Raw genomic sequence first — 24,497 nt, 5'->3', positions numbered from 1 at the left:
TCTTCTTCTTCTTCTTCTTCTTATTATTATTATTATTATTATTATTATTATTATTATTATTATTATTATTATTATTATGAGAACTAAGTTTTCTGTTTCTCTGTTTACATAAGAAAGGAAAGAGGAGAGAAGTAAGTAAGTAAGTAAGTTTTCCAATATTCCCTGTCAGTTTCCCTCAGTGGAGAAATTGGCAGAAATTTGGAAATTGCTCTTGTTCCCACTGCATTTTTGCCCACCCATGGTCATTCAGTTTCTCTGTTTAGGTATATCTCTGAAATCATAACCCAACAGGGTATAATTGTCTAGTTCTATTTATTCTCATGATTCACTACTCCTATCTCCATACTTACAATATTCAGGAATTGTCAACTTCATATTTATGCAAAATATTTTACTGTATAGTACAAAGCCCGTACACCTTATCATATACTTTTTCTAAATCAACAAGTTTACAGTACACTTTATTTCTCACTTTTATACATTTTCAAATATCATTTGAAGGGCAAAAAATTGTACACCACTTAATCAGTGTAAAATTCCTGCTGAACTTTGTTCATTCTCATCTCTCATATCAGCCTACTGCTTATAATTTTCCTGTAATTTATGGGGAGATGAGAGGATGAGGGGAAGAAATGTTGTCTAGAGAACAATCAGAAAATTGGGGGGGGGGGAAACCACCGTTGGTTAATGGTCAGAGAAAGAAATTTAAGAGGGATCCACCCTAATTGATCAGACAGCAAGAGATTTGTATTTTCAAACATGCAAGATTCTGTTATTGTAGTCTTACAATAAAGTAGAATTAGCTCATTTGGTTGCGTTTCCTGTTACTGTTTGCCTCGGAAGGCAGACACTTTCCAAGCACACTTGACAATGTAATCTCCCTGTAGTGTTGTATTAACTCTTGTAACCTTTCTCTTCAATACAAAGGAAGAGTAATGGCATTTTCTTTTCAATCAGCAACAATAAATACAGCCTTCACATACGTTAAACAACTGCATGAGCACTCCAAAAGCAACCCACATCCATATTTTAATATTTTTCAAATTACAGCATCCACATCTGCAGTCTTAATCATTTTTCAACTGTCTCATCACACTTACAGCTTCCTTTTCATCTATTTCGTCTATTTATCTTGGATATAAACATTTCTAACATTCATTTCATTTCTACACTTTAATATATCACTTAACTTACTCCATACAAATCTCTGAAATATTCCTTCCAATATTTCCTCACTTCAATTTCATTCCAAATCATGTCATCACTCTTATTTTTAATTCTGTTCACTCTGCCAATACTCCTTCTTTAGACCTTTTCATTTACTTCCAAATCATTTTTTTAAAATTTCCATCATAAGCACTCTACATTTTTTGGCTTTTTTTAAGCTTGACTATTTTTTCTTCTTTTTGATGATTTCATATGCAACCTTTTCTGTCTACACATATGATATGCTTTCTCTTCTGTTCTGTTGCCTCCTGGTATGGCAGTGTCCACTATCCAGACTTTTTTTCCTTTGTTTTTCTTATAGAAATGGTTAAATATGGAGTAATATGTGGCAGTCCTCTACATCCCAGAGGACCTTAGCTTCTTCATTTTCTATTACTTTCTGTCTTGTGGCCCCACCAGTTTTTGCTTGTGAGCAAATGGTATTTCTTGCAAATCTTCCAATGCACCATTGTTGCTACTTTGTCTGACTGCTGTTGTTTGCAGTGAGTCTGTGCAATCTTCTTGCAGCAGCTAACTAGGTGATCCACTGGTGTAGGGTTCATCCTTAAGTTCCACCAATGGCTTCAAAAGAGCCTATCTCATCATGTTGCTGTCATATCATCCCCAGCACATCAAACAGGCATTCTTAATTTGCCCTTCCGTTTCAAAGTAATAGCTTCATCTTCTCATCTTCTCTAATGCAAGCTTTACTGTAGAAATAATCTAGAATGCCTCTTTGTCAATTTAGCTTATCACATGGTCAAAACCTGGGATCTTTCTTGCTATGCTGATTTGCTCAGGTCACCCTGGATCCTCCTCCCTTTTGAGCATCACATTTCCTGATCATTTTATTTTGGCTCCTGAAGGGACTGGGGACCTGAATTCTTCAGAGGCAACTACCCTCACAATCCTTATTATAAGTGTGAGTGGGATATTATACAACATCTTTATAAGAACAGGCTGCCCTGCTTTAGAGACTATTGTGGAAACAAAAGTATGCCAGGTCTAAGTGAAGCAAATTCTTCAGAGATCTGTCACCATCGCTTGGTAAGGATGATTATCTATTCTATTCTCCAAAGCACCAGAAGGCAAGACAAAGACCAGTGGATGGAAACTAATCATGGAGAGAACCAATCTAGAATTAAGGAGAAATTTTCTGACAGGGCGAACAATTATAGTTTATAGTTTATAGTTTTATTTAATTTATATACCGCCCTTCTCCTTGGTAGGGACTCAGGGCGGTTCACAGGGCATATATAAAAAAGACAATACAAAAATTAAAAAAGATTAAACCCATGCCCAGTTAAAAACAGTAATACAAATCTAAAACAACAATTAAAACCCATAATCCCCCATCAGGCCAGACCAGCTATTTCAAATAGGTGGGTCTTCAGGCCACGACGGAACAATTAACTAGTGGAACTGCTTACCTCCAAAAGTTGGGGGTGCTCCATCACTGGATAATTTTTAAGAGATTGGACAGCCATTTGTCTGAAATGGTATGGGGTCTTCTGCTTGAACAGAGGGTTGGACTAGAAGACCTCCAAGGTCCCTTCCAATACTGTTATTCTATTTATGTATTAAAATGTCTCAACTGAGAGAATTAGACCTTTGTAATATCAAAATAAAAGGAAGCCTTACTATAATTTGTGCAACGGATTGTGTTAATTTATTCTTATCAGTGGCCACTAGAGGGTATATATAAAGAATAAACAAAACAAATTGTCTACTCTAGAGGAATAGAGAAAAGGAAGTTAATTCATTTATGCTGGTTGATTGATTGAATGCATATTGCTGAGTTGACCTAACAAAATCTCTTGGCAGGTTGCCATTCATTCATTTATTTATTTATTTTAAAAAGCTTATATGTTTTGTGTTATTTGCGTTCTCTCTTATGTACAGAAAGGAGATCCCCAGTCTTTAGCCTTTCTGCAATTCTGTTTTTGTTTGCTTGAGCAACTGCTAATCATTCTGTTATCTGCCCAGTGATCACTACCTGTTATGTTTCAATGCCTTTCACTATTCAACACCATCCCATTTTGCTCCAATTAAATTTAGTCATTCTTTTGAGTTAAAAATATGCCTATTCGCTTAGGTAGGCTAAGGTAACTTTGGAAGTCATGGAAAAGCTAATATAGATCACAGCTTTTGCAATATCTTACTATCAGCAAAGCGTGTAAGTTTACATATCAAAATAAGTATATTAATTTAAATCCAGAGCTAAACAATTATCAGTGTGCATATTTCAGAATTTTGTATTACCTTCTTCCTGATACATGTGTGGGTTTGTGTGTGTGTTTGTATGTGTTTCTATCTGTGTGTATCAGATGAATAATTCTATACCAGAAACAGTTTCTGAATAGACTTTAAGTCTTCATGTAGAACAGAGAGCAATGTTCTAATTTAGAAGTCAGTAGAATCTGAATACTTATAATTAAATCTCTATCTTCAAGCAGTAGGTGCACTTGAAGAACCAAGCAACGTTAGAAAAAAGATATTTGAGGATATTACCATCCTCTGCCTATAAATCTTCCTCTTAAGGGTTACGTTATGTCACAATCAAGGCAAAATGTTTTCCCAGTTAACAGAGATACCTTACCTCTGTCTTGTATGGACTGAAATAAAATGTATTTTCATCAGCTAATAATGAATTTCAGCATCAGTTCAGGGAATCTGTGTTTTTTTTTAAATCAAGTTTTGATAAAAAGGAAGAAGAACTGTCATCTTCCCTACTGATTACACCTAAGCCTGTTTGACTAGATGATTGGAGTGATTCCATACATGTTGACAGAACTGAATCCAGTTCAGTAGCATTGAGGGAAATTGCATTAGTACAAATTGTATAAGAAGAAAAAAAAATTTCCACCTTTGGAACTACTTCTGGAACTACTCTTCAGGAAAAGTGAAGCAATCACAACAATCTATTTTTAACTGTCTTAATTTCCATGTTTAATCATGCTGACATGGCCAAGACCAGCAAGTTAATCCTTCTTTTTTCAGTACTACAGATAATGTTGTATATGTCCTGGAATGGAAAATCAGTCTGAATTTGGTGGCACCACCAAATGCTGTTGCTTTGTCACTATCTGCAAAAGCAGCACTTTGGCCCTTTGAACAAAGTCATGTATTAAACTTTTCTCTTATTCCTGTATTATAGCTTCAGGTAATGTTTTTCTAGAGCCACTGGAGGAAATTCATCAGAGAGCATTCTTTGTTTACTGGAGTCACTGAAGCATCCAAATGCAATTTTCAGCACATATCATGTGTGTTATGTATGCAGGCATCTGCATAGCAACAGCCCTCAGGGGGCGTTGGCCTGGACAGTTTCGGCGGGAAACCTAGGGCCAACCCCATTGGCTGTTAGCTTACCTGGCCAGGTATATAAGGAGGCCAGGTAGCCCTCATTCCTCAGTTCACTTCCCCTTCCAATAAAGAGCTGAACTCACACACCGGCTGGCGTCTCTCTTGCGTCGGACCCACTACACAATAGTGGCGACGAGGATGGGATTGCTGCCGACCAAGAGCTGAAGTCACTGGGGAAACGCTCCACGAGCTGAAGGGAAAGGCATTTTTCCTTCTTCCACCCACGACCGCCAGCTGAACCGGCAACGCCAAGCGCCACATCCATGACCAACTGCCGCCATGGCTAGAGCCAGACAACCCCGTGAATTCGAGACCCGCCGCCCCGAAACCTGGACCCGTTACCTGGCTCACGTTGAACTGTACATGCGGTTCAATCAGATATCCGAGGACGGTGCAAAGGCGGCCGCCCTGCTCTGCCTTGGGGGACCAGCGCTGCTGGAAGTCGCCGCGAACCTGTTCCCCCAGGAGGGCATCAACAACGTCGCGTACCGAGACCTCGTGGCCAGGCTCAACGCACATTTCAAGCCCCGGCACTCCAAGGTGGCCGCACGGTCACAATTCGAGAAAAGGGACCAGCGCCCCGACGAGACCAGTGCCGACTTCCTCGCCGCCCTGCGGGAAGCTGCCGTCGCTTGCAGGTTCACAAATTTGGAGGAGCGACTACTGGACCGGCTGATTTGCGGCCTATGTGACAGGCGGTTGCAGGAGCGCCTGTTCGAAAGAGAGGAGGTCTCTCTCCAGGAAGCCGAGGACGCCATCCTAGCCCACGAAGCGGCCTGCTGGGCTGTCCAATCCTGCCAGGAAACCCGGCCCGGCAACCAGGCAACCAGCGTCCACCGGCAAGGGGCCACAGAGGAGGACGACCTGAGCATCGACCTCCTCCAGCGGAAGTCGACCCCCGACCAGCAAGCCAGACGCCCAGACAGAACCAGGCCTCCCAGCAACACGGCCGTTCCCCAGAGGTGCGCAGGGTGTGGTGGGAACCACGTGCGCAGCCTCTGCAAGTTCCGGTCCGCCACGTGCCGGGCCTGCAAGAAAACAGGCCACATAGCCGCCGTCTGCCGTAGCCGCCGCCCCCGAGAGGAGATCCACGAGCTGCAGCTGGAGGAACCGCCGTTCGAAGGTACTGGGGCCCCCACCAAAACAAAAATTGGGTATGTCGAGAGCCGGCTGGCCATTAACCATACGGCTAGCCACCGGCTGCTCAAACCCAAAATTAGATTAACAATCCGTTTGCAAGGTGTCCCTTGCAGCATGGAGCTTGACTCTGGATCAGCGGTCTCGATTATTTCAGACAAGACCCTTAACCACATAATTAGCCGGAGCAAGCAACGGATTAAATTACGGCCTACTAAATTAACCCTGACCGATTTTCAGAATTCGCCGGTCAAGGTGAAGGGGGAGGCCACCATTTCAGTGGGCTTTAAGGGTCGCGAAGGGCACCTGGATGTTGTAGTGGTAGAGGGCCGCAGAGCCAGCCTGGTCGGGCTGGACTGGTTTGAGGCCCTGAGAATCTCAGTATCCGGGATCCATCGGATCCAGGGGGACTCCGTTGAGGCCGTTTGCCGGGAGTTCGCCGACGTCTTCGACGGGTCATTAGGCAAGTACACCGGGCCCCCCATATCGTTCAAGCTTAACTCGAACGTCTCGCCCGTTAGGGTCCGGCCGCGGCGAGTCCCGTTTGCGCTCAAACACAAAATCGAGTGCGAACTAGACAAGTTGGTGGCCCAGGGAATCTTAGAGCCTGTAGATGGAGGGGAGTGGGAAACCCCCATTGTGACCCCCCTCAAGCCCAACGGGGAAATAAGGATCTGCGCCGACTATAAGTGCTCGGTGAACCGCGCCCTAAACCCGCACGCTTACCCGGTTCCCGCGGTCAGCCACGTTCTCGCTTCCCTCCAAGGCGGCGCCATTTTTGCAAGGCTCGATCTTGCACAGGCGTACCAGCAACTCACGGTCACTAGGGAAACAGCTGACATCCAAACCATAGTAACCCATAGGGGGGCGTTCCGGGTGAACAGGCTGCAGTTTGGAGTCAGCGTTGCTCCCGGCATTTTCCAGGAGGTTATGGAAAAGACACTCAAGAGCATTCCAGGAGTCTGCCCCTATTTTGATGACATCCTGATCGCAGGAGCATCAGCAGAGGAACTGGCAGGGAGGCTTAGGGAAGTGCTGGCAAGGCTGCGCACAGCTGGCCTCAAACTCAAAAAGGAAAAATGCAGCATAGGCGTTCCTTCCACAGAATTTTTGGGGTTCAGAGTAGACACCAGGGGAATCCACCCCACAGAATCCAAGGTGAGGGTCATCAAACTAGCACCCACACCCAAGAACAAAGCAGAGCTTCAGGCATTCCTGGGTCTGCTGAATTTCTACCATACATTCCTCCCACACAAGGCAGCCATCACTGAACCGCTCCACAGGCTGCTAGACAAACAGGCAACATGGGCCTGGACGGCCACCCATGATCAGAGCTTCAAGGCCCTGAAGGCATTGCTGTCGGACAAGTCTACAGTAACCCATTTCATCGAGTCCAAGCCCATTTGTATCGCCTGCGATGCATCCCCTTATGGTGTGGGCGCTGTCCTAAGCCACCTTGAGCCCAACGGGGCACAAGTCCCCATAGCATACTATTCTAGGACACTGTCTGGAGCAGAAAGAAACTATGCCCAAATAGACAAAGAAGCCCTGGCAATCGTGGCAGGAATCAAGAAATTCCACGATTACTTATATGGCAGGGAGTTCACTGTCTTCACGGACCACAAACCACTCCTGGGCCTGTTCACCACAGACAGGCAAACCCCCCAGATTCTGTCCCCCAGGATGCTCCAGTGGTCCATCTTCCTTGCAGCATACAATTGCAAGCTGGTACACAAGCCAGGGAAGGAGATGGGCCACGCAGATGGTCTAAGTAGGCTCCCCCTAGACACACACGACCCAGACCCAGCACCAGCCACACAGATCCTAGCCCTGCAGGAACTACCCGAGTGCCCAGTTATTGCCAAGGACATTGCCAGCCACACAGCCACAGACAACATCATGGGAAGGGTGCACTCATGGGTTTGCACAGGGTGGCAGGACAAATCCCCGGGACCAGAGTTTCAGGCCTATTTCATTAGACGCGATGAAATCTCCACACACAAAGGGTGCCTCCTTTGGGGTAGCAGGGTCATCATTCCACCCGCACTACGCGCCAGGGTTTTGGACTCCTTACACGAAGGGCACCCGGGGGTGGTCAGGATGAAGGCACTGGCTAGGAGCTACCTCTGGTGGCCCGGGTTGGACAAGGAGGTTGAGGATCGGGTCAAGGCCTGTTATACGTGCCAGAGATCCAGGCCAGAAGTGCCACATGCACCAGTACACCGGTGGGAGGCCACACACACGCCATGGTCCTGCATTCACATTGACTATGCGGGGCCATTCCAGGGTCAACTATTTTTAGTAGTGGTGGACAGTCACTCCAAGTGGTTAGAGGTAGTCCCTGTCCCCAACATGACCTCGGGGAGGACAATCCAGGTGCTCAGAGCTCTCTTTGCCACACACGGCCTCCCCGACGTAATTGTGTCTAATAATGGGCCTCAGTTTACTGCTGCTGATTTCCAGGCGTTCTTGAAGGCGAACTGGATTAGGCATGCCACCTCTGCGCCTTTCCATCCATCTACCAACGGGCAGGCCGAACAGATGGTAAGGACGACCAAAGACGCACTCCGGCGCATCATCAGCGGGCACTGGCACCACAGACTGGCCAAATTTTTACTAGCCCAACACACAACACCATGCGTGGCTACCGGCAAGAGCCCAGCAGAACTGCGATGGGGACGGCGCCTCATCACCAAGCTGGACCGCCTAGACCCAGATCGGGTAGCAGCCGAATACCGGTAGGGCAACATCACCATCATCACCATCATCACCATCACCACCAGCATCACTACCATCACCATTGCCATCATCATCCACACACAGGGTCCTCAACCTGGGGGACCTGGTCTGGGCAAGGAACTATGGGGCTGGACATCCTTGGGTTCCGGGGACAGTGGTCGGGAAAACAGGACCCCTTTCGTACATTGTAGGGGTGGAGGGGGACAGACGCATAAGGCGACACATCGATCAGCTCAGAGGAAGAGTCCCTGAGCACGTCACACACGCCCCTGAGCGCGTCACACACGTCCCTGAACTCAACGCACACGATCAACAGGAGGACCACACTCCAGGAGGGTTCAACCCAGCTGAGGATGTCACAGGGCAGGGACCAGAGGAGGAGGACTTCCTGATGCCGGCTCCTTGCAGCCCTGCACAAAGGCCTCAGGAACCCACGGTCCAAGCCCAGGGGCCAAGCACACCCAGACGATCCACCCGTCCACACAGGACACCAGCCTACCTGTCGGACTATGTGTGCAAGTGATCCTCACACAAGGACACCACTGTTTTTATATATATATATATACTCATAGTTATAGGAGTTGCATGTTGTTGTTATGTGGGTCTTCTCTAAGGGGGGAGGGGTGTTATGTATGCAGGCATCTGCATAGCAACAGCCCTCAGGGGGCGTTGGCCTGGACAGTTTCGGCAGGAAACCTAGGGCCAACCCCATTGGCTGTTAGCTTACCTGGCCAGGTATATAAGGAGGCCAGGTAGCCCTCATTCCTCAGTTCACTTCCCCTTCCAATAAAGAGCTGAACTCACACACCGGCTGGCGTCTCTCTTGCGTCGGACCCACTACACAATAATGTGTTTCCTCAAAGATGCTTCTTTTAGCATAGAAAGTAAGGGGGGAAAATTTTAAAATAGTTAAATCTTTTTTAAGAAAAATAGTTCCTTAAAGATTTTTTTCCTTCTTCTGCTACCTCTAGGAAGAATTGTAAACATTTGCAGAGTGTGCCTACTTTTGTGTTGAATGATAAGGACAAAAAATTAAGAGGCTTTCTAATTCAATGCATAAGCAACCAATTTTGTGATAACCCTTCTAGAATCATTGGGCATGCACATTTGTCTGACCACACTGTTTGTTTTTGGATTTGAACAAATTTAACACCCTGTGCTTAACAAATATTTGGTTGTTATTAGTAAAATAACAAAAACGTGTAGTTCTACTCTATTGTTTAAAGAATTACCTCTCTTCATGGTTTTGCTTTTAAGGAGTTCTTTGCTGGAGACTTCAGAGAAGGTGAGTGCTACTTCTTCAGAATTCTAGAGGCTGTCAAAGGAGTTCACATGTAAAAACAACAATCAGTTCTGGAACCATGTGTCAATGCTGCTAACATCGGGTGTTATTGCTTTGACAACAGATGGAAATGCATTCATTTTTCTCTTTCGCTTTTAGAGCTGATGGATGGTGGGAGGGGAGATGAGAGTCCAGTTAGTCATAGCAACAATTTCAAGTCGTGGGAATTCAAGGTTACTGAGCTCAGAGCTGATAACGATTTGGCGGGCTGGAGAGCTGTGGAGAGAGCCCGCGTTTCAAGCTAATTGGGGAATGTGATTTATAACTGTTAGTTGGAGGAGGGAATTGTGCTTTTCTACTTTGTGCCAAGGGAAGGCGAATTCAGTTTTTGGCTTTAATTATGTAGTGCTGATATTATGCCCTTCTCAAATAAAAGATTCTTCAAGGGAAACAATGCCTCAAAGTTCTTTTGAAGAGTTTCATCTGTCGAAAACAAGACATTATGCTTGTATGTTGATCTAGCAGCTGAATTGGGGGAGGCAGAGAGTAACCTCTAAATGTAGAAAGAAACAAACTTCAGAAACATGCTACCAGACCTGTAGAAGGATAATAGCTGTTTGGAGCCCGGGAGATGATTAAAAAAAATGGAATGTGAACTTAATTTTGTTAGAGGCAGCATGCTAACTATAGAAAGAGCAGAAAAGAAATGGTATATCATCGTTGCAGGTATTTCCTATTATGAAATGGCAGAACACAATGACAAGCCATTGTGACTGTTTTCATTGTCTTTTGAATTTATGTTGGGATACTGAGGGCAAGCAGAACAATTTTGGTAGACACATTGCTATAAAGACTTTCTTGGATAGAGTTTTAGAATGATGAATATGAGGCTAGTTGTTCCTTATCTAGGATTAAGTAGAAAATAACAGCATTGGAAGAGAGGAATTCTAGAGAATAAGAGAAGAAAGTGACCAATTTTGAGACTGAATTAATAGTTCAGAGCCTCTCCTAGATGTTCTAAAACCTTAGTTTTAGGGAAATGTGTTTTTTTGAGGGGAGGTTTGTTGTTTCTGAGATGTTTTGTGCAAAAAGTGTATGAGTATGTCTTTTACATAGACTCCTTTTCTTAGATCTCTCTCTCTCTCTCTCTCTTCAGAGAAAGACTCTCCAATAAGGTATTGTTTTGGATTCTATCTTTTATATTTGAGCAGGCCATTTTAATATGATTTAATGTCACAAAACCTTTTGGAATTTAGCAAGTTAAGTTTATATTTCAAAGAGAAAGAAAGGAATTATACTGACTCATGAGTATTCTAATCATTTATTATTTTCTTAAGTATATGAGTCACCTAATTGCTATTTGTCCTCATTTTTAAATGTAATCTTAAAAAGAAGCATAGGGTAAAAATATCTCCTATTATTATATAATTGCATATTTTGCCAATGGCAAAACTATTCCATTTTCTGGCTTAGTTAGAGGAATTGTGGACTTGGGAGAAGCCCATGTATGAAATCATAGGTAATTTACAAGTCAGGATTTGGATAGGTTGCAAACATTTGTGTAATCACATGCATAGTCAGTCTTTAGATAAAGCTTCAACACTGTACTTTTATACAGGAAGGAGATACACAGGCATCTTTTAAAAACAACCATCCCTAAATATGCTGTGTAAACAAAGATTTCTGTTGCAAGCTCTACTTTTTATATCCTGATTGGCTGATGATTTTTTAAAGCAATATGGTTAGCAATTGAATGACTGAAATGTAAGCTGTATGGATACATTTTCCACACATCTCTGTGCTTCTTATATCTCTGGCTCCTGTGACTAGAACTGCGGCCACAGCTCATTTGATACTGCTGCAACTTACAGAATCAGAATGGTAAGATGCTTTTAATATTTTTCCCCCATAAATTGTTGGTATTTGAAATGCAAAATGCTGTGCAGTAGAATCTGCTAGTGAGAACAATAGAGAGTAAATAATTAAAGCATGATGCAACTGACAATTAGTAACACTATCAATGTTTTGTTGTCAAGGCAGAGCAAGTTGGTAACAAATATCTCTGGTCCTGATCATATACATTTTTAACAGAAGCCTTGAGGGGACTGTTTGAGAAAATATCTGGTCTTTTTGGTGAATATAGTCTTATGCTATCAGTTGTAAATAAAAGAAGTGTTCAAAGATAATAATGATTTAGATTTACTTCTAAAGGTTTGATTGCATATGCTGATTGCTGCTTTTGGATCACTTTGAATGAGTTTGTTATATTTGCCTGCCATTTATAACATCTTTAATAATTGAAGTAAAGCAAAGTATTCAAAATCAATAAATAGACAGTTTTACTTCAATACATTTAGAAATCAGCATGAGTGTCTCATTAGGGAGGTAATGCTTGTCCATCATTTGTATCTTTAGATTAGAGACTGGTGAGCAGGTTGCACTGCTTTTCCAAACTGGAAAAGTATTGGTCATATTTTTTAAATTATGCAAACAGCCTCTTGTCTGAAAACCTTATAACCATTACAATAGTTTATCAGAATCATGAGACTATTAAGGCAAAAAATACATGCTGCAGTGAGCAGTATGTATTTGATTGTTTCACATTTGAAAAGGATATTTTACTCTTCGTAATTGAAATGAAAAATCATGTAAGGCATCTTCTTTTAGCTGAACAGATAGATATATTGTGCAACTTACCAGATTTTTTTTCATATAAATGTGACACTTAATTTAAGCATATACTTATATATCTTAGACTGTTTTGCTTCAGATGTGGTTTTGATAATTCTGGAATTAAGATGCCCAAATAAATCAGCTGATATACAGCATTGATTTGGTTTAAAAGTCAAGTCTGTAACATCCTGCTTGTAGCTTCTGATATGAATAGGAAAACAGCTTGTTTGTACTCCATCCTGTTATTCAGGCAGAAACTAAGATCTTCAGATTGTTTATTCCAAATCAACATGACTTACAGTTCATCCTCATAACAGTTGGAACAATTTCATTTTTCCTATTTGCACTGTCCATTTTATACAAGTGATTCTGTGTCTGGGCGCTCTGGCATTATGGAACCAACTGCCGGTTGAGCTCCGGATGGCATCAGACCTCCGATCCTTCCGCCGCGGGCTGAAGACCCACTTATTTGAATTAGCTGGTCTGGCCTGATGGGGGAATATGGGTTTTAAATTGGTGTTTTTTAGTACTTATTATTGTTGTTTTTTTAACTGGGCACTGGTTTAATTTCCTTTTAACTTTTGTATCATTATTTATATATGCCCTGTGAACCGCCCTGAGTCCCTAGGGAGAAGGGCGGTATAGAAATCAAATAAAACTAAACTAAACTAAAAACTATTATATTTTGTGGCTATATTCTGTCATGTCTGGTAATATATTCAGTACATATTCATTAAAATTACTGAATATTAGGGAAAGGTGAATTACAATTCTTAGTTGTATTAATTGATGAGATATGTAGACATGGGCAGCATTTGAAATAACCACTTTCATTGGATAGGATGTAGCAAAATATAAGCAATACATATAATGGAATACCATACTATTAAGTCAAGTACACCCTAGTATTGTTCTCATCCAAATACAAGACAAGTTAACGTGACCATGTCCTAATTAGAAACAATCTGAGTTCAGCTTGCATGTTTTGTTGTTACATTTTTTATTTAATAAAAAATCCCAAATTCAAATTTTCATGTGTTATTCATACATTCAATGATTTTTATACAATGTTTTGAAATATTAAAGTTTGTTACAAAGAAGTCAAGAACGGTCCAATCTCAATGCACAACTGTAGAGAGCAATTTGTTTGGAAATGATTTGTACTACCGAGTAACAAAAATATAGGTAGCATTTATAAAATGGGGTACTATTATTCAAGACAATGGAGTTTCATATCTATCTGTCTATATCTATATCTATAAATATATAGATATAGATACAGATATATATGTATAGATATAGCTATATAGAGATAGAGATAGATAGATAGATATAGATATTGATGATAGATATATATGATAGATATAGATTATAGATAGATATATAACAGGGGTGTCAAACTCAATTTCATTGAGGGCCACATCAGCATTGTGGTTGCCCTCAAGGGGCCGAGTAGGTGTGGCCTGGGTGGGCGTGGCCTACTGGGTGGACATGGCTAGAGTGCGTATGGCCTACTGGGTGGGTGTGGCCAGCTCTACATCGTTAGCATCAAGGGTGCCTATGGGAGCCTGGGCAGGAGTGGGACAGATCTGAAGGTCTCTGGCAGAAGGAGGGTCTCTGGGCCAGGGCCAAGGCCGTGGGGGCCGTTCCCTCACTGTTTCCAGGATGGCTTCGCAGGCCACATGAAACCACTTTGCGGGCCGGATCCGGCCCCCGGGCCTTGTGTTTGACATGTCTGATATATAACATTCATCTTTGTAGATAATGTAAATGGGCATTACTATTTCTTCAACATGACATCCAGTAAGAAGTAGTTTTGTAATAAACAGCTGGTGTATATAATTTTGTCTATTGCTCTCTGAAAAACTGAATAAATTACCTTTGTATTGTATTTATTGTATTTTATTTATCAAATTTCTACACCATCAACCTCAACTACTATGTTTCCCTGAAAATAAGACCTGGTCTTAACTTTTTTTGCCTCCAAAAGAGGCACCAGGTCTTATTTTTGGGGGGTGTCTTTTCCACTGTCTGACATTGAGGTGACAGCACCAACAGGCCTGCCCAACCGGCCCATTTCTTCTGTGGCTGAAAGAAATGCCTCTGTAGCTGAGAATGGAGCTCCAGATTGACATGCACGGTGGCCCCCGGCCTACATTTCACCATCAAAAGCCTTCCGGAAAGGCCTCTGCATCTGAAAACCGAGCTATGGATTGAATCCGAGCTATGGATTGAATCTGTAGCTTAGTTCTTGGCTGCAGAGGCTTTTCTGGAAGGCATTTGATGGTGAAATGCAGGCAGAAGAAGTGGGCCAGCAATGTGAGGCAGGTGTCAATTCACAGGAGGCCTGGCTGTAACAGTAAGCAGGTGCAGGGCACGTGGGGCAGCTCCATCCCCACATCCCCACCCTAGCTTGATTTTTAGGCATGCACCTCACCCCAAAACTAGGGTTTATTTTTGGGGTAGGGCTTATATTAGGCCCACCCCCAAAAATCAAGCTAGGGCTTATTTTTGGGGTAGGTTTTTCAGGGAAACAAAGTATGTGGCTTACAAACAATCATCATAAAAGAGTATAAAACTGTTATTAAAAACTGTGATTAGAACAGAGTTAAAAAATAAGGTTAAAATGTACAATTTAAAAGTTAAAAAAAAGTTTGAAAGTTAACAAGGTTAAAAGATTAAAAATTTAGCAGGGCAGAGGGAGTGCTCTCAAACCATTTGTCATCTCCAGAGTTGCATAATATTCTTAGACCACATCTTCTGACTGGCCGAGCCAGGTCTTAACTTTCTTCCATAAGGTCAGTAGGGGGCTTGCTTCACCTTTGGGGATAAGATGTACTATTCCACTCACGTAGTTGCAATATTCAGAAATAGCACCATATGTAAGGAATTTGCACCATTTTATACTATTCTCTTGTGTAAGTATTATGTGTGATGTACTTACAAGATTCAATACAATTTTTTTGCATATAAAATAATAATAAACCTTTTATTGTCAAAGTACAACATGTGTACATTGAGATTAGCTAAAATACGTGAGTAGGCTATTTTAGCCCCTTGCTCTACACTGTGCACATTCATCCATACACATATTAGTCCAATCACCACACACCAGTACCGGGAGCTCAGAGCCGCTGCGTGTGGACGCGCCGCCATCTTGTGGAAATATCTTGTGGAAAAACAGGCATATCCTCCAAATGTCACTCTTCTTTAATGTTGTTGTTTTACTCTTCTTACAATTTCAGATTTGTTACTTAGTGTTTTCCTAGTACTCTTGCAGGAATAAAACTTGTACTGTAGTAGTCTGAATTCTGTAAAGAAAAAAAAAGAGTTACTATGGTAACCAATTCAAAGCCTGACAGGGAATACTTTTAACTTCATTCTTGGGGGAAAAGAACAGAAACAATATTGGTGACTAGACCCAAAAAGAACATAATCTAAAGCAGAGAAAGGTTTTAATGTTAAATTATATGGAATAACTTATAACCTATGTTAAATTATAGGCAATATTATAGACAGTATAGTTTTATATTAAAAATATAGCTGAAAGAACATTAAGAAAGGCAAATTGAAACTTGTATGTGATATTTAATATTTCAGTTAAATACCTATTTATCTTTGCTTTGTTTTTATTGAACATGAATACACCAAACAAAAAGGCTAATCAATTATATTGTGTTTTGGAAATATACAAAAGAAACATAATTCACATAGTGTTAATTTATTTTCTTACATTTATGCACGTAATATTCTTTTAACACATTTATTACTAACTGTAGTACAGTGGTTTGGTGGCCCAGCCGGGGGGGGGGGAAGAGGGGAACCGGGCTGCACAAGTGGTGGGGCGGTGTGGATGCAAGTTGAGTTGTGGAGGTGTGTCTGCCAGCCCACTGCTAATGGAAGTTGAATTGCACACATGCATTCACTGGCCTATAATAAGAGGTAAATGTGGCTGTTTAAATTCTCATATGATTTTGTTATTCAGTCATTCAGTTGATTTTCTGCGTTTGCAACCTAATGGATATCATTTCACAAGGATTGTCTGCCAATAATTGTTTCTTTGTTGTAATTCATGTTTGTGTCATCAGTGATTGTATCTAGCAACCTTGTCTTCCATGAATTTTTTTTATATTTCCCCCCAACTATTGGGCTTTTTTCTTGAATCTTTTGCCTTTGCATTATGGTTCTAAAATATTTAAACATCACTATCCTTATTAGTGCTTCTTGCAAGCAATCCAGTGTTATGTTGTTTAGTATTGTAATATTTTGCTTCCCATGGCCCAAAGTATTCTCAACCATTTTTCTCTAGCACCATAATTCAAAGGCATTAATTTATCTTCTCTTGGCCTTTCTGATGGTACAGTTTTCACAACCATATGTTCCAATTGGGAAAAATATAGTCTTTACAATTCACGCTGTTATTGTCAGTGTGATGTCTCTGCACTTGAATATTTTGTCTAGATCTGTCATCTTTCTCACAAGTAGCAGATGTCTTTTTATTTCATGGCTACACCATCACCATCCCTGTGAATTTTGAGCCTAGGAAGATAAGCATCAACTTCTTCTCTGCTTATATCCATTGTTGGCATAAATTTATTTTTTAGTTTTTTTTTTAAAAAAAAACATTGAGCAGCAGACCGGCTTTTGCATTGTTCTTTTCATCTTCAAGAAGAAATTCCTTAAGTCTTCCTCAGTTCCAACCATCATAGTTGTATAAACAGCTTTTTAAGGTTGTTGATATTTCTTCCAGAAATTTTAATTACAATTTTTATTTTTTTTCTAATCAGCATTTTTCATTACATATTCTACATGTAAGTTAAATAAGTAAGGTCATCATGTACAACTTTAGTACTTTTCTGATTCTGATTTAATTGCTCCCTTAATTGCTGTAAGAAGTTTCCTGGTTATCATATTAATTGTTCAATTGGTCCAGTATACCTATGTTTTTAAGAGTGGTTCATAATTTGCTATAGTAGCCTCTGCTGTCATTTTTTTATGTTTGTTAATGTTATAAATTTCAGCCCAGAGATTTTTAAGCATTCAATTTATCGAATCTAATCCATTTAATTTATTTTTTTAATTTTCACTGCATAATCAAAGGAAACGTTGCTGGTGTTGTTTCGTGTGAATTTGGTGACCTTACTTGTTTTCTTTAGTTCGAGTTTTGGTTTTGCAAGAAATTAAAGGTCTGATTCACAGACAACGCCTGATTTGGCTTTCGCTGACTGAACAGAACTTCTCCATCTTTGCATATATTGTACAGTATATTTGATTCCACTTTGTCTAGTGACACTCATTTGAAGAAGTTGTTAGAAGGTAGTTATTTAGCTTGTTCAAAGAAAGAATCTGTTACAAACATTGGATTTAATTGGCAGAACCATTTGTTTGTTGTCTGTTTTATTTCAGATGATATTTTTCTTTCAGGTTAAGCATGTTATCTTTTTTCTTGCTGGTGTGGTACTGACATGGTGTTGCAAATTACACAGAATTGTTCATCTTCTGTTTACTTCATATCTGTTGTTGGAACACGTCTAGCAACACCAAGCTGCCTTGGACCTGAATTGACATCATTCTGTCATTTTGGAGGCTAATATTTGAATATTAATTTTGACATCCTTTTGTTAACAATGATAACTACTCTATTCTTCTGTTTTTCACAGTAGAAGATCTACTGCTCTTCTGATGTAAAGCAACACATTCCAGTTTATTTCAATTCATTGACTGATTCTCAAAAGCAGTGTTCAGTCTTTCAATTTCTGCTTTGAATAAGAGTTGGATAGCTTTAGAGAATTGAGGTTGAAAGAAAGAAATTATTTCAGTACACAGATGGCAGTTTTCTCTACAGATAACACTTAGCTATAGAGAGGGAGACGTGTGGTGTGCATTTGAAAAACAATCCAAGTTCCGTTTGCAATATAATTTATTATGTCTTCTGTCTTGCTATCAAAATAAATACATCAGGCCAACCTCCTCGAAGCTAGATCTGTTCTGATGTATTAGGATGGTAATTTCTGTTTCCAGCTAGCAGTCCTAATACCGCAAGAACATGGCAGATGGGGGAAGGCTATATTAGTATGGTACTGTATATATCTGCATAAATATGGCTAAGGGTTGTAATCATTTCAAATAAATATATATCTTAAAGAAACTGACTAGAATTGGTGAATTCTGTGGGATGAAGTATTTATATTTGAAATAGAAATTATCATTAAGAGCTGGAAGAACATGTAATTGATTCATGGTTGAACAAAAGGAAGGAAACCATCTAAGCTGATTTTTAAATTTTAAATATAAGTTTAAAAGAACAGATTTCAGCTTGGGGATCTATACTTTTTAATTTTGTCTCCAGAGTTATTTTCACTAATATGAAGCCACTGGGATAGTTGTCCAGAGATTCTTCAATGTACTTAAGTATGCATCTCCAAGTCAATGTTGACTCCTGGTAACTGCTTGGACTAGGCAATATTTTTTGGGGAAATGATTTGTCATTTCCTAGGGCTCAGAGAGAATATTTATTTATTTAATTAATTAAATTTCTATACCACCCTATTCCCGAAGGACTCAGGGCGGTTTACAGGGCAGCATAAAATACAATATAAAAATAATATAGAATTAAAATACATTAAATTAATTAAGCCCAATTAAAACAATATTTAAAAAGCTAAAACCCCTTCAGTCCAGGCCTGATAGCTCGAAAAACCAGGTTTTCAGGTCCCGGCGAAATGAACGCAGATCGGGGGCAGTCCTAAGTTCCATGGGTAAATCATTCCAGAGGGCAGGTGCACCCACAGAGAATGCTCTTCCCCTAGGAATAACGCGCCGGCATTCCTTAACCGGCGGTATCCTGAGAAGGCCCTCCCCGTGGGAGCGCACGGGATGAAGGGAGCTTGATGCCGGCAGCAGGTGTTCCCTCAGATAACCCGGACCCAAGCCATTAAGGGCTTTATAGGTCATCACCAGCACCTTGAATCTCACCTGAAGGGCAACCGAAGCCAATGCAGCTCGTGGAGTAGAGGTGTTACATGGGAGTATCGGGAAGCCCCCATCACAACTCGCGCGGCCGCATTCTACACCAGCTGAAGCCTCCGAGTGGTCCTCAAGGGCAGCCCCATGTAGAGAGTGTTGCAGTAGTCTAAACGGGAGGTCACGAGCACATGAGTGATTGTGCGTAGGGCATCTTGGGTCGCAACTGGCGCACCAGGCGAACCTGGGCAAAAGCCCCCCTGGTCACGGCTCCTATATGATCTTCTAAACTGAGCCGTGAATCCAGGAGGATGCCCAAGTTGCGAGCCCTATCAATGGGGGGTAACACCTCACCCCCCATAGTTAACGATGGACAAAACTGGTTTTCCCGAGATGCCGGTATGCATAGCCACTCAGTCTTGGCAGGATTGAGTCAGAGCCTGTTTCTCCCCATCCAGACCTGAACCGCCTCCAGGCAACAGGACATCACATCGAGGGCATCACTGAGTTGGTTTGGGGTGGAAAGAAAAAGTTGGGTATCATCAGTGTACTGATGATACCCCACCCCGAAGCCACGAATGATCTCACCCAGCGGCTTCATATAGATGTTGAACAGGAGGAGAGAGAGGACCAACCCCTGAGGAACTCCACAAATGAGAGGCCTCGGGGTGGACCTCTGCCCTCCTGTCAACACCGACTGTGAACGGCCCAGAAGGTAGGAGGAGAACCACCATAAAACAGTGCCCCCCACTCCCAACCCCCCGAGACATCGCAGCAGGATACCATGGTCGATGGTATCAAAAGCCGCTGAGAGATCTAAAAGGACTAGGACAGAGGAGCAGCCCCTGTCCCGAGCCCACCAGAGATCATTCATCAGCGCGACCAATGCCGTCTCCGTGCTGTACCTGGGCCTGAAACCCGATTGGTATGGGTCCAGATAATCAGTTTCCTCCAGGAACAGAGGAAGCTGATGCGCCACCACACTCTCAACAACCTTCGCCAAAAAGCAAAGGTTGGAGACCGGACGGTAGTTATTTAAAACAGCTGGGTCCAGGGCAGGCTTCTTGAGAAGGGGTCTCACCACCAGCTCCTTCAAGGTGGCAGGAAAGACACCCTCACTCAAAGAGGCAGATATCACTGCCTGGAACCAGCCTCGTGTCTCCTCCCGAGCTGAATAAACCAGCCAGGAGGGGCACGGGTCCAATAAACAGGTGGTAGAGCTCAGCCTCCCCATAATCCTGTCCACCTCCTCAGGAGTCATAGGATCAAACTCAGTCCAGATAATACTACTCTCAAGACCGCTCGAATAACTGGCTTAAGGTCACCCAGCTGGCTTTATTGCAAAGGTGGGACTAGAACCTATGGTCTTCAAACTGGCTCTCTTATTTGTATATTAATTAATTCTTTTCTTTTGTCAGGTTTCAGGAAAAGTATACAAGATTACTTCAATTATGTCTATTACTGTATTTAATTTTTAAGATGGCATCATGGAGGTCACCTGGTTTCACTGAAAGGGAGAGGTTTTTTTTAGTTTATATTAAATTATGGAGGATTTTTTTATTATTTTGGCTGGTTTGTTTTGGAAGTTATGTTTTGTTATCTGATATTAAATTTTGTCAAGTGGCAGCCCTTATTTTCTTACCAAACTTCTAATGAGTGGTTGGAGTTCTCAATAATGATAAGCTGTAAGGCAATAATAGTCCATCCATCCAAGACAGATGTGCTTTGAATTTTAGTATGAAATGGGAGTCATTCTTTATGCACACTATGGCTATTTTTATTAGCATTATTTATTATTTCTAAATAACCTGAAAGTGAGGGGTTTTGTGTTTTTGTCAGTTCTTCAGTAGTCTATTTTTCTCTAAAGTTAGGATAAGATCAAAGCATTTTGTCCATATCATGGTATAGATGATGTATGGTAAAAAACAGTGTTAACATGGTTGTGAGAAAATAGTCAAAAACAAACAATGCTTTACCTTTTTTGATGCATCTTTTTTGATATAAAATTTGAGAAATTTTTAGATCAAAACAAAATATTTTTAGACTAAACTATATAGTGTTTGCAATATCTGGAAAGATTCTTGGCTATTTTGACCTAAATTTCTTCTTTTAATGTCTTTCAGTCCCAGCAAAAATGCATCGTGATTTTTTCATTGGTTTGCTGCTTTGCAATTCTGGCTGCACTGATATTTTCAGCAGTGGATATTGTTGGAGAAGATGAATATGGACTTACAGAAAAAAACTGTCAAAATAACTGTCGGTAAGAGGTAACAAACAAAGTTTCTTTTTTGGGGATAAATGGCTGCTGTAATGCAAAAAATACATAGAAAAAAAGTTTAAAACTTGCTTTAGAGGTACAAAAACAAGGTGAATTGCAATTCATTTGTAAGAGCAATGTGAATGTCAGAATTTTGAAAAAATCTCTAATTTGACAATATCATCCATTTGAACCCAACGCTCAATAGGGAACATTTTTAATTGTGGGTTTAAATTGATCAGATTTCATGGCCATATTACAATTTTTTTCTCATATTAACATAAACATCCAAATGAATAACAGAAATAAAGGTGAATATAATGTATGTTTCATATTTAAAATGTGGTTTACCTGCAGGCATGATTCTTTAGTTAACTATGTTTTCAAATGTATTTTTCTGAACATAGTTTAGAATGTTTCTAGCAAAGCTTATAGAGGAAAATGGAATTCTATCATCTCATTTTGCATGCTGTTGTTGATAGCTCTATTGTTCTCCTTATTTTCTTGAACCCATGCAAGTCAAGTCTGCTTTGGAATGAGAAAGGTGCCAAAGTAAGTTTGGAATTAGAATGTGAATATACAGTTGACCACTTGAAAACAATATAATGCTTTACACAAATGGAACATGCTGTTCATTAAAATGGAATACAGGAGGACACTGTATCTTGCCTCCTCCAAAAACATGTATCTAGCATAATCCTTCTTTGATACAGTACTAGGTTGTTGTTTTTTATTCTAGACTTCTGGACTGGGTCTCTGGAATTAGCAGCTGAATGTAACTTAATTATAAACTTTTGACCTTGGCCCTATGATTATTCTGTCTGTCTTGTTTATCTGTTTATTTATTAATTAATCAATTTTATATAGCCACCCTTCTCATGAGAAGTGACAGTGGGCAACAGAATAGTCAATACAAACAATCCTTATATAAAAACAGGCGTTTTTAATGCTTGCTTTCAGTATCCATCCAGTATCCAGCAGCTTAATGTAATCAGAAGCTTGCAATGTTATCCTACCTTGCAATTCTTTTAAAAAGTCAGAGTACATAAGATGAATTTTAGAAGTAATGTATCCATTTAATGTATCCATTTAAACACAGAGCCTTTGACTCGTTCAAATTATTTATAAACTTTGTAAATAAGGGCCAGCAGGTGTTTGTGTTATGTCAAAGTTTGCATCCTTACTTTTGTCATTTTTATTACATCACTTTTTGAGATATTTTGCTTATTTTATGCTTCTTACCTTATAATATTTTATAAGATAACCTTTATAAGATAACTAACTTGGATATTATTTTGTTATAGTATTATGTACTCTGTTCTGAGTTTCATATTGAATGACAGGTAGTTTACCATTTTATAGAAAAAGTAATTTATACATAAATAAGATGTACATTATCATGCACAACAACCCTAAAAAGCAATGCACACTAATATTCATATGAGCTGAAATTAGACTTCATGTCTTTAAATTAATAGATACTAAAGTAGCATAAAATCTAGTGCCTACATTTTGAAATGTGGACAAGAATATTTTTTAGTTTTTTAAAAATTTTCTTCCTATCTTTTTCTTTTTAAATTATAAATTTATGTGTATCTTTTATTTGCGAATTCAAATTATCTTCTTGCACTACGTATAAATTTGATATTTGTATTTTTTTCCCTTCCTTTTTTAAGACAAAGGGCAGTTTTAATGAAATGCTGACCTTCTGTTTAAAACAATAAACAGTGCAATAAAAGAGAATATCAATAGATCAAAGTTGTACTGTGGAATCTTTGGTGCCCTCTGAGTTGGGTTGTTTGCTTGGAGATGTTTCATTATCTACCTAGGTAACCTTATCATTGCTAAAGTTACCTAATGATGCTATGTTACTGCTAACCTAATGAAACATCTGCAAGCAAACAACCAAACTCAGAGAGCACCAAGAGCTTCACAAAACAACATGCATTTTGTGCTAGTATTGTGCAAGTGAGCATTATATTGAGAGATGTTGAGACTCTAGAAAGGGTACAGAGAAGAGCAATAAAGATGATTGGGGGACTGGAGGCTAAAACATATAGGGAACAGTTGCTGGAATTGGGTATGTGTAGTTGAACGAAGAGAAGAGTGAGGGGTGACATGATAGCAGTGTTCCAATATCTCTTTTCTGCCACAAAGCAGAGGGAGTCAAGCTATTCTCCAAAGCACCTGAAAGCAGGACAAGAAGCAATGGATGGAAACTAGTCAAGGAGAGAAGCAACCTAGAAGTAAGGAGAAACTTCGTGACAGTTAGAAGAATTAACCAGTGGAACAACATATCAAAAGTGTTATGTTATGTTATGCTATGCTATGCTATGTTATATTCAAATAATTCTTGCAAATAGAGCCTTGGTGGAGCAGTGGGCTAATGCCTCCTTAAGTAACACCTGCTGCCTGCAATTAGTGCAGGTTCGCATCCCACCAGGCTCAAGGTTGACTCAGCCTTCCATCCTTCCGAGGTAGGTAAAATGAGGACCCAGATTGTTGGGGGCAATAAGCTGACTTTGTAATAATGCCGCTTGGGGTGTGTGTGAAAGCCCTAATAATAAGCAGGCATATACATAGAATGAAGGCTACTGCTAAGCTTGTAAGCCGCCCTGAGTCTTCGGAGAAGGGCGGGATATAAATGGAATTAAAATAAAAATAAAAATAAATAAAATAACTGATTCCATGTTTCCAGAAGGGAGAAAGCCTTCATAAAAGTAAAATAAAATTTGGCATTTGTGTTACAAAAATACCCACTGTAATACAATACAGTGTATGTATTCCCAAGCACATTTTATAAATTGCAGTTTTCCCCTTTTATCTTCGCTTATTCCACTTTGTAGTCCTCTGTCTTGCTGTATGTTTGGAATTTTA

General features: G+C 40.5%; 1 protein-coding gene across 1 annotated transcript in view; it reads left to right on the top strand.

The window, feature by feature from the left end:
- PLD5 (phospholipase D family member 5) overlaps positions 1-24,497 on the top strand; it is a gene marked incomplete at both ends in the record, with an annotated part of 86,566 nt that overhangs the window by 31,170 nt on the left and 30,899 nt on the right. The window contains one exon of the mRNA XM_083349929.1: positions 21,487-21,623. Within this exon, the coding sequence (XP_083206055.1) occupies positions 21,487-21,623 (137 nt within the window). The remainder of the gene's footprint in view (positions 1-21,486; positions 21,624-24,497) is intronic.

Source organism: Vipera ursinii (genome assembly GCF_947247035.1).
Source record: "Vipera ursinii genome assembly, chromosome: 1".
Lineage (NCBI taxonomy): Eukaryota > Metazoa > Chordata > Lepidosauria > Squamata > Viperidae > Vipera > Vipera ursinii.
The sequence above is the reverse complement of the archived record's forward strand: the minus strand, read 5'-3'. Positions and strand labels throughout refer to the sequence as shown.